Source organism: Mercenaria mercenaria, chromosome 7 (assembly GCF_021730395.1).
Source record: "Mercenaria mercenaria strain notata chromosome 7, MADL_Memer_1, whole genome shotgun sequence".
NCBI classification, from domain to species: domain Eukaryota; kingdom Metazoa; phylum Mollusca; class Bivalvia; order Venerida; family Veneridae; genus Mercenaria; species Mercenaria mercenaria.
Window position 1 is genome coordinate 24,247,919 of NC_069367.1, and position 20,555 is coordinate 24,268,473.

The 20,555-nt window shown below is 34.5% G+C and overlaps 2 protein-coding genes across 3 annotated transcripts in view; one reads left to right on the top strand and one right to left on the bottom strand.

The window, feature by feature from the left end:
* Positions 1–939: 939 nt before the first annotated feature.
* On the bottom strand, positions 940–13,218 carry LOC128558464 (uncharacterized). Its single transcript, XM_053547800.1, has 10 exons — positions 11,709–13,218; positions 9,579–9,822; positions 8,691–8,809; positions 8,032–8,087; positions 7,485–7,681; positions 6,423–6,551; positions 3,947–5,749; positions 3,334–3,648; positions 2,552–2,902; positions 940–1,948 (listed from the first exon to the last, which is right to left on the bottom strand). The coding sequence occupies exons 1-9, from the start codon at positions 12,987–12,989 to the stop codon at positions 2,556–2,558; spliced, it is 4,491 nt and encodes a 1,496-aa protein (XP_053403775.1). The 5' UTR covers positions 12,990–13,218; the 3' UTR covers positions 940–1,948; positions 2,552–2,555.
* A 5,526-nt stretch (positions 13,219–18,744) lies between these two features.
* The window catches only part of LOC123554699 (uncharacterized), a 58,424-nt gene continuing 56,613 nt past the window's right edge, over positions 18,745–20,555 (top strand). For both annotated transcript variants that reach the window (XM_053547801.1, XM_053547802.1), the window contains exon 1: positions 18,745–19,649. In XM_053547801.1, coding sequence (XP_053403776.1) covers positions 19,188–19,649 — 462 coding nt within the window. In that variant the 5' untranslated portion in view covers positions 18,745–19,187. The remainder of the gene's footprint in view (positions 19,650–20,555) is intronic.

Below are 20,555 nucleotides of genomic sequence, written 5' to 3' on the forward strand. Positions count from 1 at the left end.
GGTGCCTTCTTATCACCATTTTTCAAATCGCAAAGCAAAGTTTGAGGCTTGCCTTACACAAAGATTGTCCACCTCAAATAGTTGTGTTTCTTAAGATAAGTACGACTAAGTACGATTAATTGCAGAAATAATTACTTGGAATTTCTTATTTATTTGCTTAAGACAACGAAAAATGTAAAATTATTGTTTGAAAGATTAATTATTGTCGGCGCATTTTTTATAGTATCAGTTTTATATGTTCCCATAACATACTTTGCTTTATATACAAGGATATTATATTCTTGACAATTTTGAAACACATGTTTTAGAACAGTGTGTTGAGCCATTCAACACTCAACATGTAAAGGCCCTGTCCTCCAGATCGTACGACAACAACATAAAAAGAAAGAAAACCTGTATGTATCAGGAAATCAAGGCTATATTTCTTACGAAAGCTTTCAAATTTTTATAACTTAAGTACTGACAGACTATATGTTATGGAACACATGGTAATTACTAGATTTTATTATTGTTTTACACTGAAAACTGAAAAGCGTTTGTATGAGGTTACTCGACGTAAACTTTCTTAATTATATATAATTATACGTATTCCTCCATGATGTAATGTTAAGAACGCGGGAATGTTTCTGTTGCGGCCCGGGTTTGATCCCCAACTCGGGCATCTTTCTTTCTTGATTTTGGAATCTTAAGAAAATTTAGAAACAAAAATTCATAGTCTTATGTTCATAAAACGACCTAACTTCAACTTTAAAGAAAAACTATTTTTAGCCAAAGTCTGGAGGTCAGTACCTTTAAATTGGTCTTCCGAAAGGCGATACTTGGGAAAGTATACACAATGTATACTTACTAACCAACGAAAATAGTGCACCCACATATTAAGCCGTGGTAAACCGACCACATTATGCCCTTTTCACCCAATGTACAGATAATAAAAGCAACCTGGCTTTGCCATTTTTTATTCTTTCAAATTTGCGGTTATATAATGCTAGCTAGAAGTTGGCTGCTTATTATCAGATATAGATTCAAACACATATAATATGAACAGATAAATGACAAGTGTGCATTACATTTTCAGAACAGATTGGCATTTTCAGCACCTGAACCTTCTTATCATGTGACCATGAAACAAAAAGTAAACATAACAACATTAATAACATTGTAATGTTAAATTACTAATGTATAAATCCCGAACGATAACAAAAACGATAACATGTTTGATAATTATATTTCTTCATTAAAACGTTTCAATACAGAAAACATTTTTGTATATCATTACAGTATTCACGTAACTTCTACCATTGACAACCTTTTTGAGTTCAACGATGCATGGCAACCATAATAATCAAACAATAATATAAACATGCTGTCGTTTAAATTATCGTGCAGGAGTAGTAGTGAAAAATAGCGTACGCCACTGTGCGTACACTCAATGCGGGAGAATTAATACGGACCATTATACTGACGGTAGAAATGATGCCGACCATTATACTGAACAGAACATCGAACTCGCCATTTGCTATTTTGCAAATGTCTTAAAACATACTGATAATACATTTTTGAAGTTCAGCATACATTTGGGACAAAATGTTGTTAACAATTGTAAAATAAAAGAAGGAAAAACAGAGAAAATCTTACATCAGCTTTTCATGTTTCCATACACTTGTTGAAACATGATAATGTAATAAATACATTCCTTTACTTATAAAAAATATTGCAATTTGGTAATTTTATCTATAGGCGCTATTTATGTTTCTCAACGTCACACGGTATGTCTCTTGGTTCAGCTGCCAAGGGAAGTGCAGTTTTTATCACGGGGCAGCGGTGTAATCAACGATTTCTGTACATTGTTGTCCGTATTCGTCACTGACGTTGACAAAAATCACGAATCTTATAAAAATAACAATTTAATGGATGATAATGGTATTCAAAGCCAGTGGACTGCAACCATCTGAAAAAAGAAAACAATAGTCACTATGTGGTTCGTTACATTTTGTTCTTTGTTCTACATAGCAGAATCAAATAAAAATAAACAAGAACATTTAAAACCAATAGAATGGAGATTTCACCAAATGAAATTACGATAATTAATTTGGTTCACTTCAAGCAATACATCCCTCCATCAAAATGTGCAACTACCCTATCAATACGAAATTCAATGAAATATACGAAATATATATTAGATAAGAAATACCACTTTTGATGATAAATTCATTCATACTTGGATCTGCATGTAACAGGGAGGAGGGGTGTTTGAAAAATGTCTTTAAAACCTATAAGCTAGTTTTTGTTTACACGTTATCAAAATGCAAGTATGCTGAAGTAAAGAAAGAAAATTATAATAATACATGTGTGGTGCAATGTTTCTTTTTAAATTACGGGAAAAATACAGAAAAACTTTGAAACTAAAAGAAGGCAGATGGACTAATATTGAAAACAACTAACAATATATCGCAATCCTTATTCAGTTGAAAAGAAAATGTACTTGAAACTTACTATTTGATATTGTTTATAAAAGCATTCACACTGCTAAAGACGAGTTTTTTTTACTTACTTTCTTAAATAAGTTCAACTGTTTTCGTATTAGAAATTTGGACCGGTACGGTATCGTTGGTATGGTTATAGACAGCACACCGTATTTCGGTGTTATTAAATTTCTCTGTGTAGGCGAATTCTCTGAAAGCTATGCTTTTATTCACAGAACAGTCTGCTATGTCTTCAGTGGTTTCCTCAATTCCAAGGTTAAATATCTCAAACGAGGTGAAATTATCTGATCTGTATTCTATCCGGAGATCTCCGGCAGGATAACCGACGTTTGCAGAGCATGTTATATTGTGTTCAGACACCGTCCAGTTAGTTATCACTTCAGGCTGAAGTGTCAACATGGGTATTCCTTCCGCTGGATCTGAATAAAAAATAAGACGTGCTCAATATTAAATTATACATTGTGATATAATCCGATAGAAATACGATGTGAAAAGCATAAAGCATAAAATTATATTAAAGCCTTTTCTCGATATTGTTTCAATGTTATCGTGTTAGACAGCTCATATATGTGTTCAAGTAATATAAAAAAGACTTAAAATACAGTAAGATATTGATCTTGTTTTAAAAAAAATCTTAAAACTCTCGATCTACTCTTTTACCAGTTGATTTTTCATTTCACACGAATACCTTGCAAAAATCGTTTGTCAGTAGGTTTATATTAAAGCCCACTATTAAAGATACTTAATTGTTATTATTATTATTGTTATTATTATTTTAATACCAGATTTATAGAGCTCATTATTCATGTATATATACACATTGAAATATATCAACATATAGAATATGTACTTGTCACAGAAAGATTCATTGCTGCGCTTAAAGAATTATTCGACGCCGATTCACAGTAATAAGTTCCTTCGTGTTTACATTCCACTTGGTCTACACTGATAGTGGCCGTCATCTTATCACCATTTTCCGATTCCTCAAAGCTGCAGTTTATATGTCCTATTTGGCTTGCGTTACACACATGTTCTTTGCCTTGTTGGATAGCTGAGTTTCTGGAGATAACTATGTCTGAACTTGGTGAGGTGCCAACAAGTATACACTGAAGCTGTACAGGGTCACCTATTTGTGCAGTCGTTGCAGACTCACTGAAATATACAGCTGAAAGAAAGTAGAGATTTTGAAAATCACCATATCAAGTAGAGGAAAGGAAATATAACAGTTTGTTTAATTTTACAAGAAAAGGGATGCATTCTGTCTCAAATATGTATGCCTCAAATGAAGCTTGGACAAAATTAATAAATAAGAAACAAAATTTGAAACATTTGGGATTTATATTTTTGCATGAGTTTAAGACGGATCTTTCAGCTTTACCATAAATAAAACATGTACAGAATAATATAGTTCAGTTTGAAACTTAAGTTCAACGTCATGTTTTATAAAAGAAAGTATATATTACCTGGTATTACTTCACATTCTGGCGGAGTGAATTCCTCGCAGTCAATAACTTCGCAGGTGGAGTTACCAGTCCACGTCCCATCATCAGAACAAATGACTGAATTGTTATTAGAAAGTTCGTACCCGAAATCGCATTCTATGTCTAGAATTTCAGAGTAAAATGTTTGGTTTCCAGTCTGTCCATTTTCTAGTTTGTACGAATCACATTGCACTTTTAAACATTCAGGAACTGTTGTCCAGTTACCATCTTCTTTGCAAGTTACGCTTTCGTTTCCTGATAGGTTATAGCCAATATTACATTCGATCTTCACAATGTCTGAGTAATGGAAATCGGTAGTATCATTAAAATCGAATGTCATAGAGTTGTTCGGTTTGTCAAACAATAGACAAACAACCGGAGTGCATTCTGGGATTGCTGTCCAACTTCCGTTCGACTGGCAAATAATGTTATTGTTCCCCTGCATGATAAATCCCGAGTTACAGTTCAGAATAACCGACGAATTTACAGAAAAGAAATTGTCCTGTAAACCACTTGTATTGAAATTATCAGATATATTGGTTAATGAACAGTTTATAGGAAGACACTTTGGAGAGCCTGTCCAGTTTCCCGTGCTTTCACAAAGTATTGTAGCACTTCCACTTAGTTCATATCCGTCCAAGCATTCCACAGAAATAGTGGAATTAAATGTTGTTTCATTTATCTTTAGATAGTTCCCATTTTCAATTTTAATCGGATGTCCACATTTCACGAGTTCGCATTTCGGAAATTCGGACCAGGTTTCATCTTCCATACAAATTACACTGCTATTTCCAACCAAATCAAACCCTGGGAAACATTCTATTATCAGTTCTGAATTAATGGTTGTAGAATTATCACCCGCGATTATACCGTTTTCTGGTGCGTTCACGTTTGGACACGTTTTTAATTCGCACTCGGGAATATCGCTCCAATTTCCATATCGGGTGCATGTTACAATTCCCGTTCCACCATCTTTCAATTTAAACCCTTCATTACAGCTTACTGTTTGTGTCATGTTGAACTTTGTTCCGTTGTTAGATTTAATTGTACCATTAACTGGTTCTTCAAGATCACCGCAATCAATTATGGTGCAGTTAGGACTCTCGCTCCATGTACCGTCAGCTAAACATTCAACGGTGTCGTTTCCACTAATATTATACCCAATCAAACATTCTATAACAATTCTGTCTTCAAATATCTTATCGGTAACATTCTTTTCAGCGGCGTTATCTGGAAATTGGAAAGTTGGACACGTAACAGGTGTACAAGTTGGAAATTCCGCCCAAGTTTTATTTGCCTGACAGGATATATTACCCTCTCCTTCTAATATATAGCCACTAGAACATGTGAGTTTAATGACTGATTCGAATGCATAGGAGTTGTTTTCTGAAGATATGAAAACATTGTCCGGAAAATCAGGTTCCGTGCAATTGATACGGTCACACATTGAAACATTACTCCATGTCTTGTCAGCTTGACAAGTCGTTTTATTTCCTCCAGTCAGTTCAAAACCTTCCTCACAAGAAAGAGTTATCTCCTCCTGAAAAGTTCTGTTTTGAAAAGTTTCTGAATCTATCATGGCATGATCCGGTATTATGAAGTCTTCACATTGGATAATGTTACATGTTGGATGTGTTTTCCAGGAATCGTTTGAAGTACATGGCACGGAAATGTTTTCAGACAGTTCATAGCCAATGTCACATTCTATGGTCAACTTATTTCCGTAAAAACTACCACTGGCATTTACTGTTCCATTTGCAACTTCTGGAATTTCTCCACAAAAAACTGAAAATATATACATGTATTGGTACAAAATTAGCCTGAACAAAAAAAAAACAAAAACAAACGGTTTCTGTATTTGGTAAAAAGATTTATAGAATGATTTTATAACTAAACTTAGAACACTTAAATTTTCAGATATCTAGCCAATTTACTTCATTGAGGCAATTGTTATCAAGGTGCTAAATCTAGAACCATTTGAATAGATATTTGAATTAGTACTTGTACCAGCACAAAGCCCTGCTCTATAAATCTAGACAGAAGTGAGTAGAAACCTTCATTCAACACCTGTATCATGACTTATTTGTGCATGCGATTGTGCATGGAGGCAACACATACTTGAACTTGATGTCAGTTTGTAGATTTCCGCTTAATTCATTGCTAGTATGTGTGACATCGTTACAGTTTTCTTGCCTCTCAAAAACTCAGTTATAGGTTTGCGTTCTACGAGTGCTCTCGTATGCTGCTTTCAAAGGATCGTTTTATAGATTAGATAACTCATTGTAACCTATGACAATTGTCATTTTCAGAAATATGACTTTCAAATAAAAAGTAAGAAAGAAAGTAAAAGCAGACTCCCTGGAATGGAAGCAATGAGCACAACGAACGCAACCAGAGCCACCTTCCAAAACACAAAATTCAATCATCAATAATAAATTTGAAATGAATACAAACATACTAGGCATACACGTATCGTATGATTCCTCATGGTACCTGTTGTAAGGACACGAACAAGTACCGTTAATACAGAGAGAGAAATTTGTCTTGCACAAGTCAACATCAGTACAAGTCATGTTGAAATCCTTTTCTGAAATAATAAACAAAAATACGAAATCGTACCAGTGAACATAACAATTCTTATCATGGTTCTAATTCAGATTGCTACTCATAATTGGATCAGGTAACAATCAAGCGCATTGGACAAAATAAAATGTGATAAGTTTAATTCAACGTCTGTTTCTTGTATAATAGGTAAATCTAAAATTGTTTTTGAAAAAATGTACTAAATCTTCAATCATTATAAAGTTTGGCCTTCTTTCTGAAACGTAGGATCTTAATAACTGACATTGTGCTATGTTTTAGAGGAGCGGACCCTTAAAGTCAATTGACAATGTCCGTGTAATGAGGCATCTTTTGTATGCAATTTTTAATTTTTCATACCAACTGGAGAATACCAAAATCGTTCACGAAAATATGCAAAAGAATGCCAAGATATGGGTCCATTACCTTAAGTGATATCATATTTCGGACCTTTTGTCGCTTGACTATTATTGTGATCTATATCCATTTTTGAACATTTTGATATTTTTTATACGGTTAGCTTCGTCTCAAAGAGGCTCATATCATAGAACACATATATTTAATTTATTTATATTTTAATGTTGCTAAGTTAGCAAGTGTCACCTAAATCTCATTGCTTGGCAGTCACGTTTGACTATTAGGTTGCAACATGTGCTGAAGATGGGTTCAGCACTTACCTTACGGAAAGCCAATAATTTTCATGTTTTTGTTTACTTGTCCCTACTTATTGTATATAAAATTATGCTATGCCTAGTTTTCTCATCTTCCAAAAAGGTGCAATTTTGGAAAAAAATCGCTTTGTAATTCCAAACTTTTGAAGAAATGGAGTGTTTTTGGACAAACACTGAGTTTTTCTTAAAAGCGGCGTTTTCTTCAAAAAGTGAAAAGGGCATAAGCAAGCGAAACTGTAAAGATATACTGTTTTAATACTCATACTTACCGTTTGGAATTGGATTACTGCCGTTTTGAATCAATACTTTAGGTAGAACTGTTACATTTCCGGATAGTTCAAATGGGCCTAGGCGAAATTGTTCAGTTGAATTTAACCCTAAAGCAGCTTTAACATTGATCTCAGCTGGAGGGTTTTGTTCACTGGCTTTGAGTACCACACTGAAGTTGACAACGACGCTTCCTTCGCTTTGAGTAAGGCAAATAGTAAGTAATTATTAGTAAAGATATATCCTAATTTGTAAAATTGACATATAACATTTTTGAAAGTATGATTGTGTTAGATAATGTTGGTAATGGCTCAGGTGCACACTTTTAAAATTCCGTTTTTGACCAACATAATGAATAATCAACATTTAATTAGTTTATTTGCTTCTGTCAATAAAAACTTGATTTATTGATAAATCCAGCATCTTAAATCTTTACAGTGAAATTTGGATGCATTAAGACCAGTTTAGTATCACTGGCATTAGTGACATTGACATTAAGCATAACTGATATAATTGTGCTTTTTTCTGTCACATTTAACTCATACTTACCTTAATAATGTGACTTTACATCCTTCGTACGGCAAATTTACAGAATTATCATCAATCTGTTAAATGTTAATAATATATATGTCAGGTACATTTTGTGAAAGTATTTGTGAAGAAATACTGTATGGTGTTCGATTTCGCGGTATTTCCTGTCTGAGTAAAAAGATTTAATACCGGTATATGCCAAGCCTCGATAACGCATCGATGTATTCAGCCGCCAAATTTAGTTTATGCCCCCTTTCGCATCGATTCAGATTATCATATTTTCTTTAGAGCAAAACAGTGTTTTGGAAGTCTTTGTAGAAGGCATGAAAATCATAGTAACTTATTCTTTAAAATTTGACTGGCTATTTGACTATATCACAACAATATCCACATCTATATCTTGCTCGTGTGATAAAAACAAAACACTGTCAAACAGACACGTGTATTTTAAGTAGACAGATGCCGTAAAACAAACAAAATAATACACATGTACCATTGCATTACTCGGTTGCTTTACAAAAATAATATGTTATCAAATTATATTTTTTGCTTGCGTAAGATACCTTTGTTTGTAAAAGAGACTGCATGTAAAAGAGATTGCAAAAATATCGATGGGTTGATAGAATTTTTATGAAGTGTAATACCATAAAACATCAAAGCAACTAAGAAAAAATTACCTGATAACAGAAAGGCCGTGATATATTCTGGAACGCCTCAGTTAAAATATTTGACATTTCTTCTTTGAAAACTCTATTCAAAATAGTTGCCTGGAACATGTATTCCCATAACATGTCGTCTATAAAGAGGAAAAGACAATTTTCGAGAAAACCTTGGGTTACTCCGTCATATATCAGCAAAACAGTTAATCTAAATACATAGTAGCATCCTGGTTATTATATTTTAAAAACATTTTCCCATATGATAACGATATTACACCTTAAGAAGCATACAACGCACCAGAGCAACTGAACAGCAACTCGGTGTGAAATAACAATACGTGCAACGCACACTTTATGTGCCTATCACCAGTTTGAGCGAAATCCAATTATTGTGCATTGTAAATAGATTGAATGGAATCCATCATCCAAAAGACTGATCCCTATCGGTGTGATAAGCTTTCTTATAACATTTTGTAATTTACCACAATTTTTAAAAGTTGGTTTCCTTTATTCCTCCCAAAATAAGTTTCAGATACCCCTCTTTCTTTTAAATAAGAAATATGTTTTTGCTGGGTTTGACGTCGCTCCTACATAACTGTTGGTCATATGACGACATTCCAGCCTTGATGGTGGAGGAAAACCCCAAGTGCGTCTATGCACTTATCTCATGACGGGCAGGCACCTGGGTAGAACCGTCAATCTTCCGGAAGCCAGCTGGATGGCTTCATCACATAAAGAATTCAACGCCCCGAGTGAGGCTCGAACCTATATCGGTGAGGGTCAGGTGACTTGAAGTCAGCGACCTTAATTAAAATCTTGAATGTATAAGAGCTTAAAGAGAGAGAGGTCCGAAATTTAGCGTACACTTTGAACACTCTCTTATCTGAATCTTGGAAAATAATTTGCCTTTTGGTGAAGGAGACTCCTTTTCAGATGCCTGTCCAGTCAAAATTGATACAGGTACCACGATGGCTACAAGCAAGATTATGAAGACAACAGCGCCTAGAAGTGCCAGCTTTCTTCTTCCGCTGACTTGTCTTCTCTTGTTCAATGTTCTTGTAGTAATGGTTGCAGGTCTAAAATCCGTTTCTTCTGATAGCCCGGACAATAAAGACGGGTCTCTGTAGTTTGCTGCCCACCGTTTCTTGATCTGGTGAGATACTCGTGTGAATGATTCATAATTCTAACATGTCCAAAATATTGCGGAAAGATACCAAATTCGCCTGGGTAATAATCATATTTTATTCGAACTTTTACTTTTATAATAGATCTCAGACTTTAAAATTAAAATCAAAGTATTAAATCATATAATATTTAAAGGAAATTTTGAAGTTCTGTAGTTTGTAGCCTCCTCTAGGGTATGTGTGATAAAAAGCTGAATTTGATTTCTGAAACAATGTGATATTTTTTTCTCTAATCACTAAATGTTCGTCGTAAAGATGCCACGTTTTACAAAAGTTGAAACTGGCACGTATTTGTAAATGCAGCCCTCTGACCCGTCAGTCAGAATTCCAGATGTGATGGTAAAATTATGAATCAAAGTATCATGAACAAAACAGCTAATCTGCCATTAGTTATTTTGTCAATATAAGGTACTTTCTTGAAATTTGGCGTACACTTGGAACAATATGTTGTTATTAGTATTTCAAAATTTCAATAAAATCAAACACCATTATATAAATTTACTCATTTTTTGACTGCAACCCATTTTTGAAGATGTTAAAAGACGTACATGAAAACGTCTAGAATTTTCAAACCAGCAGTAAAAGTTAAGACGGAAGAAAATTACATAGAAACAAAATAACGTTGATATCGTACCACATAAAAAATCATTTAATTTTTGCATGAGATTCAACTATTATCTAATAAAAATCACAATCTAATCCTCTGAATTAAAAAACAACAACAAAACACACAACATTTGCGACATTTAAAAATGGGTTGTGGTCATTGTCTGGTTCATTTTAATCGCAGGAGCTGAAAAAGTGACTGCAATGCAATAAATACAGATGCTATGGTATTTTATTAACATTCATTTCTTTAAAGCAGTCAAAAGAAAGGCTTCTATTAGGTATCACAAGAATATATAAGATATATGAGCTAGTAATTAAAGTATGTTATATGACAACTATGAATGGAATTAACAAAGTTTAAAGCAAGCTTAATTTAGTAGAGATTCTTGGATTCTCTTTTGTTGGTATAATTTAAAAGATCTGAATGAAATAAACCTGGTTTTACAACTGTGTTAACCATATTATAAATAGGAAAGATAGTTAAGGGGTTAACGGGAGTAGGTGACTAAAGATATTTCGGAAGGTTTGATTATATGTTCATGTGCCAATAAAGTAACCGCATATTAGTTTCTACTTCCTACCTGGTTGATTTAAGATTTGACAATAGACTTGCAATGTCCAAATGCTAAAACAAAACCAGTCATGGACTAAGCAATATAAAATAACCCAAAAATTCCAAATGCGTTATCATTTAAAATCACTCCTTTATTTGACAGACACTTCGGCAATTTTTATTCATTATACCCGATATATAACGATTAAATCACTAATATGCTATATCTAATTTCTGCCCTTTGTTCGACATTTAGACCTTGCGTATACTATGTTTAGTTTTAACCAATAGAAATGTGTAGCGCTTAAAATTTATTTCATACTTCCTCGAGCTAACAGTAATCGATCATTCTTCTTCTATTCAATGACTTTTTTTTTAAAGTGCCAGTTTACAACTAAAATATATTGATATTCTTTGCTTATACTTTTACTGAATAGACAAACGTTATACATTCAAATGCTAATCACGCAATTTCTGCTTTAAGCACAGTTTCTCTCTACAATAACTAAAGTGTATTTTCTATCATGTTCTATATTTTTTTTCAAGATCATATTTGTGAGTCCTAGTGTTGGTGGTATTATATAATACATGTGTAGAAGACTTTAAAGTCGTAATGTATTTCCAACATTTTTAAACTAATAAAGTCATATCGTATTGCAAGTAAAACCATATGTATAACTGTATTCTTACCTTTGCAAAGAGCTCATACCATTTTCTCATTAGACTATGGTCCGTGGCCATGTCCGTCCAATGTCTTGATGTATCTTCAGGAGTGTGTGTTCCCGCCCATACAATATGTCTACGTTCAGGAGTACCACTGCTCACAGGTTGTCTAGAATTACGTTCCTGTGATGACTTTCGTATTTTATTCCTTGCATATGGATAGTCATATGTTGTACCACGGAGGTATCCGCCACCAGTTGTTCCTGTGAGAATTCCACCTTCAGTTGTACTTATGGCATCTCCGTCTACAGCTGTTGCTCGAAAATCTCTGTCTCTCGTGTTACTTCCGTTTCGAATATTTTCTTCCGGTAAAGTTGAAAGCCTCATTGCATGTTTTATTTTCCTGGCTTCGTTCGAAGTTACACTTTGTTGTTCTCCTCTAGATGTACGCGAGCCTTTTCTAGCAAAGGATGTTTGGTACGTTCTTTTCCTCGATTTTCTAGCAGTGCTTTCAGTGTTAGGGCTATGAGACGGCGGAGGTCTTGTTCGGCCTAAAGCTTTCCAACCGTATGGATTTTCATCCACGGTATCTGCATTGTTTGTTATTGTTGTACGGAAATTGTTTGAACGTGTTATATCCTCAATTCCTGTTGTGAAAGACGGGACCCGACGTGTAGGGCCCAAAGCTCTCCAACCATAGGGATTCTCTTTCTGTGTCTCCGATAGGTTTTCGAGTTGTACGGTGACTCTATGCTCATTAGTTCTCGTGTTTCTGAGATCATCTCGTTGTGTCCGCCGGGTATCAATTATACTTGTTTGTCCCAGCTCATTTCTACTTGTTTGTCGGAAATCACCATTGCTATCGGTATGTTGGAAGTCATTTCTACCTGTTTGCCGAAGATCAGCTCCAGTAGATCGTTGTAGATCACCTCTGTTTGTCTGTCGGATGCCACGTTTGTTTGTTTGTCTTAGCTGAGCTGCACCATTTTGTCGTGAATCATCTCCAGTACTTTGTCGAAGATCTCTTTCTTCAGAGGTTCGTGAAGGAACACGCCGCGTCGGTCCTAAAGCGTTCCAACCATATGGATTTTCCTGTCGAGTTTGAGTTAATTCATCCGTACGATTTGCATTCGGGCGATAATTTCCTGCTTTGTCATAATCGTTTAACCACGCAAATCCAAGGTCCAAATATTCAGGTCCCGACTCATTCCGCGATTCACTTAGACTGTCCTCACCTCGTCTTTCCGGACTTTGGTTCCTATTAGCTCCGTAACTTTCTCTTCCGCTACGAGCGAAAGAGTATGCCATTTGTAAGATTTAAAAAAAACACCTCTCAGTTCATTGTAGAATATTTCACTTTGTTACCCTTATTTCCTACACCACAACACAATTCGTTCTATATAAACAGAACATTTTATTTATAATTGTTTGAGTTTCATTGCGTTCTTCTTTCTTTTCTGAACTCGCATTCATGTACACTCATGAAAGAATTTCTATTATTTCATATATTGATTAACGTGCAAGCCATTTGAATGCATGTAAACAAACCAGGGTAGAACTTTAAACATACATGTAAATCTAAGCTTTAATGAATAGCCATGTAACTTCCTTGTATTAGCTATTGAACCGCGGTTATAATGTAGGAGAATAATTCTATTTTGATACTTTTATTATGTATATTTATGATTTATTTTATAATAATTTTGATAATTGGTGCAGTCATTTTATGGTTTTTGTCATTTTTTTTGCTTTAAATATTTACTATTTTCACCTTGATCTAATTGAGTTTGATAGTATTTGTCATTTATCATATATCATTATTGGTTTGTATCATGAATACATGTATACTTATTATTACCTTATCTAGATCTGTATTTGAAAGTCACCATATGACGTAAAATTGTGTCGGTGCGATGTTAAAACTAACAAAAATAAAAATGTTTGTATCTGGAAGAGTAGCAGTAGTACCACCAGAAAATGATAATGCAATAACAGTAATATCAGCTTTTTCTTGTTTATGTATTTGTCGTAATATTTCACAACTACTGTGATATATTTTCCTCTTCTGTTAAAACCATTATTAACAAGAGCTGTCTCCATAGGATGACACATGCCCCCGATGGCACTTTGAATGAATAGTTATGGCCGATGTTAGAGTTTAGGACCTTTGACCTACGGACCTGGGTCTTGCGCGCGACACGTCGTCTTACTGTGGTACACATTCATGCCCAATAATTTTAAAATCCATGCATGAATGACAAAGATATGGACCGGACACGCCCATCAATGCACTATCATTAAATATGACCTTTAACGTCTAAGTGTGACCTTGACCTTTGAGCTACGGACCTGGGTCTTGCGCGCGACACGTCGTCTTACTGTGGTACACATTCATGCCAAGTTATTTGAAAATCCATCCATGGATGACAAAGATATGGACCGGACACCAATGCACTATCATGAAAAATGACCTTTAACGTCTAAGTGTGACCTTGACCTTTAAGCTACGGACCTGGGCCTTGCGTGCGACACGTCGTCTTACTGTGGTACACATTCGTGCCAAGTTATTTGAAAATCCATCCATGGATGACAAAGATATGGACCGGACACCAATGCACTATCATGAAAAATGAACTTTAACGTCTAAGTGTGACCTTGACCTTTGAGCTACGGACCTGGGTCTTGCGCGCGACACGTTGTCTTACTGTGGTACACATTCATGCCTAGTTATTTGAAAATCCATCCACGGATGACAAAGATATGGACCGGACACCAATGCACTATCATGAAAAATGACATTTAACGTCCAAGTGTGACCTTGACCTTTGAGCTACGGACCTGGGCCTTGCGCGCGACACGTCCTCTTACTGTGGTACACATTCATGCCAAGTTATTTGAAAATCCATCCATGGATGACAAAGATATGGACCGGACACGAAAATTGCGGACAGACCGACAGACGGTTCAAAAACTATATGCTGCCCTTCGGGGGCATAAAAATAATCACAACCATTTTACATTTTACCATATGTATTACTCTAACTATTATTATAACTAAATGATGATGATGATGATGATTATGATGATTATTAATATGATTAATTTTAATGTGGTTATTATGATGATGCTGATAAAAATAGCATTCTAACACGATCCGATTCATTTTCCTATTAAACAAAGAAGGCTGATAACAGTGAATTATCATACACAATTATTAAGTCAGTGCGTCAAACGGCATAGCGGCGCGCTTGGAAAGAAACCAATTGAAAACGGACAAATATTAAATGAATACCGTCAAAGATGAACTTTAAAGTCCTTGGTAACGTGTTAGTATCGAAATAATATATCTCATTTAGTAAATTAAATTTGCTCTTGAATAAAATTATTGTTTGTCGTTCAGATGCATGATATAATTAATTCTTTCTTTCACTTATCATTCCAGGAAAAAATCACACAAAAACTTCGTATTACACATATATTTTTAACGTCAATATTCCGATTCATTCAACAAGATACTCAAACTTACACAGCCTAGTTATTATTCTTCATCTAACCTCTGTTTTTTCTTATGGAGCGGAATTCATATAAGTTTTAAGTAGCTTGTTTCCCAATCCATTCGATTAATATTTTCTTTGTTTGTTTGTACTACTCTGATTGATGTACGTCTTTTTATCAAACTTTGTTAATTTAAATGTACTACTCGTGTTTATAAATATAATTGTGGAAATAAATACAGTTTAAAACAATTCCCTCGCATCTAATCTCCAAACAATGATTTATTCAGCGACATATCACTAAATGAGATATATTATTTCTTGAGTAAAAATATATGTTATTACCATATATTATATTATTGTCTTTAGCATTTCATATGCCATTTGATAGCATTTGAAACCTTGACATGTAATTGGCGTTTCACTTGTGTTTTACCTTGGCATTTTCGAATGTCCTTTTCTTTTTGCATTTTTAAGTTTTTGAACTTTTTGTCTGCAAGTAGTTCCTTTAACTGAACATAGTTTTCTTGATTTCTTTCTTTCTCTCTATGCTTTTGTACTCTTCTGGTGCTTTTTTTCTGTTTCTGAAAACCTTCTAGACAACTCTTTACCGAGGTGTTGATACATCCTCAGAAAATGGACTCTGATCCTCTTCTGGATCCTGCGGACACCCGAACGTATCCAGGAAGCGTCACCCATTATCCGAATAATACATGAAGCCGTTCAACTGCATAAATCATAAGTCGATGCCCTGAGGGATAAAAAAATAGTAACAATGATGAAAACAATAGAGTAAATGATGATAAAGAAAGCTTTTTTGACATGTAACAGGACTTAAATAGTGACAATTTTTCTATAAAACGAAGGACACACATTTATGCATCACTGGAGGCAGTCAATGCTATTAAATAAAGCTATTTTTCAACTAATCAAGTACCTTAAAATTTAGTGTTAGTAAAGCAATCTTACCTTTTACTGAATAACTCTTATGGGCGTACGTATAAACTCTTCGTAACATTAAGTTTCACAAATATTACTAAAGAAATGAAGCCGTAAGTGCGTTAAAAAGAGACCGAACCGAGATTTTAATGTCTTAAAAAATCAAGTAAGTGTTGCAAAGATTACATATAAAATTAACAATACGAGACAAATCGAATTTGACAAGTTCCAGGGTAGTAGTTCTAGCGAAGTAAAATTACGCAAGCGAACTGAAGGTTTATAACAGTACACGTTCCGTTTAAGTTTTGCGAAGTGTACTTTTAAGGATTAAGATTTAAAATTGATAGCTCTGGTATGACTGAAATAGGTCTTACAATAACTTTATCATATACATCAGGGCCGTAGGAACAGGGCGGGGGGGGGGGGAGTCCCCCCCCCCCCCTCCCCATTATTTGACCGATTATGGTAATTATCTCAGCAATTGTTTGACAGTGAGTCAATTTTAGCTGATTTTCATAATGTGTGCCCCCACCCAAACTGAAAATGCTTCCAAAGGCCCTGTACATGCTTTGACAACACAGTTATTACCCTAGGGGTAATTTGTCATCTTGATTAATGCCTTTAGGCCCAAACATTAATAGAACTGGGTGAAAAATATAGAGTCTTTGAACATGTTTTGATAGTTTCATGAAGATAATTCCCTGCTCCGATTATATTGTGCTATGTCATATTTTGAATTCGAACCCTGTGGCATGCTTATTCAACCCTATATAGCTCCCTTCGGATATAGCTCCTCTTGGAGCTGTATTCGAAGCTAGTTTTTTGTATGTAACTATACAGGAGCTATATTATCCGTATACAGCTCCCTTGCTAAAACTGGAGCTATACACGGAACACGTGTAGCTCTGTTCCGTATACAGCTCCACAGTATCATATTGCAACATAAACCACATAATTACCCATTTATTAAGATGCTTATATTAATTTCCATAAAGTGACTTGAAATATCTGCATTCTACGTTCAGTAATTTGTGTTAAGTTAGTTCTAGGATTGGCTATTGACATTCACACTTATAGAGCAAAAAACGATCGCCGAATTGCAATGGCATGCTCGGCCATCGACATTCGAACTATAGTTAGCAAAACAAAAGTAATTAAGAAATTGTAATTGCCTAACTAGGCAATCGAATTTTAACTATTCATGGTGTAATAAAGACATGCCAAGACAGAATGCAGAGCTCGGCTACACGCATTTGAATGTCAAACCTGGGGTCATGCTCGTTTTGTAACGATACTGGCTGTAAGACATATTTTTTTTCACATTTACAGAGAATGACAATTTAGACAATTTAAGCTATCATTGAAATATCGCGTCATTTTAAATGCAGTATCGCGTGTACTTGAAAAGAAAGTAACTGCATTATTCTTGCGTAAACGCACAGTCTTGTTGTTTCTAAAGGAGCTTCTACACATACAAAACTAGAATTATATCGATATGATACTGATGCCCCAACTTTGCCAAATTTTCATAGAGCAAAAGTTTTGATATTCATTCTCTTTTGAGACATCATGCAATTTATGTTAAATAAATCTGGTGACTTTATTGTATTGAACGACCAGTTTGTGTGACAATATTTCACATATGGTTTCTATAATCTAATGTAATGGTCGTAGCTTAATAGTCTTTTCTGTACAGTTTTACGGCTTTGGAACAATTATTTTATTTCGTCAAGGGCTATAATTCTACAGCTACTAGTCCTTTACTAAATTAAAATCATCACCTAAGCCAAATAACGTTTGTTTCAAATTTTGTGACTCTTTCACAAAAGTCAGAAGATGTGTCATAGTATGATCAGGTATTTATTTGAACTAAATAATTGGCCACGACTACCATTTTAGATACAAAAAAGAAAAAGAAAAAATGTTGCCTAACTTCAATTGTCATTTATCATCTCTGTAAAGTTTGGTGGGTACAAATTTTTGAGACGTGCATTCCTGTCTTGCACATTCGTACGCACGGAAGGAGAAAATCTGCATGTCTTTCCCGCTTGCACGATGGATTAGTTGGGTGGGTTAGTTTTGTGGGGGAGGAGGGGGGGGGGGGGGGGGGGGGGGGGGGGTTAGTATCAAATAGTACACTAACGTTCGTTAAAATATTGTGAGTCAAATTCGGATTCCAACATGCTTGTGTTCGTATACAGCTCCTCTATATAAAGGAGTCGCCATATGACTATAATTGTGTCGGTGCGACGTTAAACCCAAAAACAAAACAAAATCTATATAAAGGAGTTAATTACAAAAACATGCTCCGAATATAGCACTCAGGGGTGCTACATCTTGTGGGTGTGACAATGCTTTTGTTGCTTTTCCACCTGCACAATTATTTACTATGTGTATGTAAATATCCGACGCGTACAGCCAAACGCAGGCCGGCTTAATACTCTAAATCAAAACGTGTGTACCCCAGCTTGAACCGTTTTCATTCATGTCATTCCGTTATCTAATGATTTCCTTTGTTCTTATAAAAATACAATGTAAGGCTTGATTGCATTCAAATAAGAACAGTAGACAGACCTACATACTGATACATTTAATCTAGGTATATCAAATATACCTGAACGTTACGACACTTCCTTATGAAGTTGATTCAAAATAAAAATGTTCTAAACGAATAAAATCTTGAAAGGATACGCAAGTTTTCAAAGCCGGATAATTACACATTTTTTTTTTAATTTCGAAAACTTATTGTGATAATTTCGAGTACTATGTGGCTTCAAGTATAAGTAATTACGAAAACGGTTATATAATGTAGATACAGGAAATACTTATTAATCTCATCAATTATAATCTGGTAAAAAGTATTTAATATACTTAAATCTTATTGACGTTTGAAAAATATTACTGTTTTGGCTATTCAATTTTTTTACCTCACATTATTAAGCTTTACGAACGAATTTAGAAACTAGAAAAAAAGTTTGATTTAATGAAGCCAATGAAACAATGAGTCTTATTTCAGTGTATAAAAACAAAGAACATTATTGATACAAAATTAGTTTAAAAGCATAAACGAAGCATGGATTCACAATACTCATTTGCAACTGATACAGACGAGAATTACGAAGTGTTGAAAAGATATGATAGTATAAAATTATCACCAGTGAACAATGCATCATTAAGAGATGATAAAAGTAATGCAAGCAAAAGTGACATGTATATAACCCCCGTGTTAGACAAAGCACAATCACGTGAAATAGAATTAATAGAAAAACGCCCAGCAAAACATCAATCATCAAATTCGGATATTATAATTGGAGGCTACCTATCTTTTCCATCGGCAGAGATAGGCACAAGCGAAAATACTTTTAATGACCTTGCATCATTAGCAAGCAAAGTAAACACGTATGAGGAGTTGAATAAGTCCGCAGCAGACACAAGAGATGATGACGTGTACGCAACAATAAACAACGAAAACGTTTTGGATAGTGAAAACTCGAACCTAGCTAACTCTATTAGGCAAAGGCCGTATAAGCGAACAGTAAGTACATTAAAACTTTTCAGTAAAGTATCTACTGATTGAATCCCTGTTATACAGTAAGGCAGTATGCAGTATGAATTTGTGTATAAAGATTTTTTACTTATCAAATAATAAAAGGCTTTGCGTTTTTTATCCTATAATTTACCACAGTGACTGTGTGTATTGAACCACGTCATAATACTTTCTCACCGGTCCACGCTTAAAGGAAATTGTTATACTTTAAATAATCAAGGTCTTCTTGTGGTGTTTTACATGATTAACTCCTGTTCACAGTTCAGATGTGAGAGAGTTGGACAACTACTGCATTACTCCGAGTGATTAAATATCAAGAATCTGAACGATAAAACTATTGCCCAGATAAAGACCTATTTTAGTCTTGTTCTGACATGTTCATAGAAATATTACTAAAGAATTAATATGAAACTTTTCAGATTGCCATTACTAAATCTTTTCAGTAAAGAAAACGTAAGATTTTTTGGAAAATGAAATAAAATAGTTTCTGTAATAGGTTTTATAGTAGAAATATTTGTACAAATTTTAGCTCATTTCCCAGTTAGTCGGGGCCAAAAATATTCAACAACCGTTTTGTGGATAGTAGGTATTTCACCGTGTTATAAAATTGAAACTTTACGAAAATTGATCTGAAGTGGCTGAATTTTATACAAAAGAAAAAAAAATCATTTATTGATATACAAATTTAAAGCTGTGTCTATAGCTCGCTTTGCATTTTTTCTTAAATAGACAGCTAATATACATTCTTTTATGATTGTGGCTGACGATTTCCAGTGATAAAGAGTTATTTGAAACAGAAATCTTTGCGATATTTTTTATTACTCTGTTCGCAAGGAATTTCCTGTTTAGAACGCGTATACAGTCATTCGTTGTAAGTTTAAGATATGTAGCATA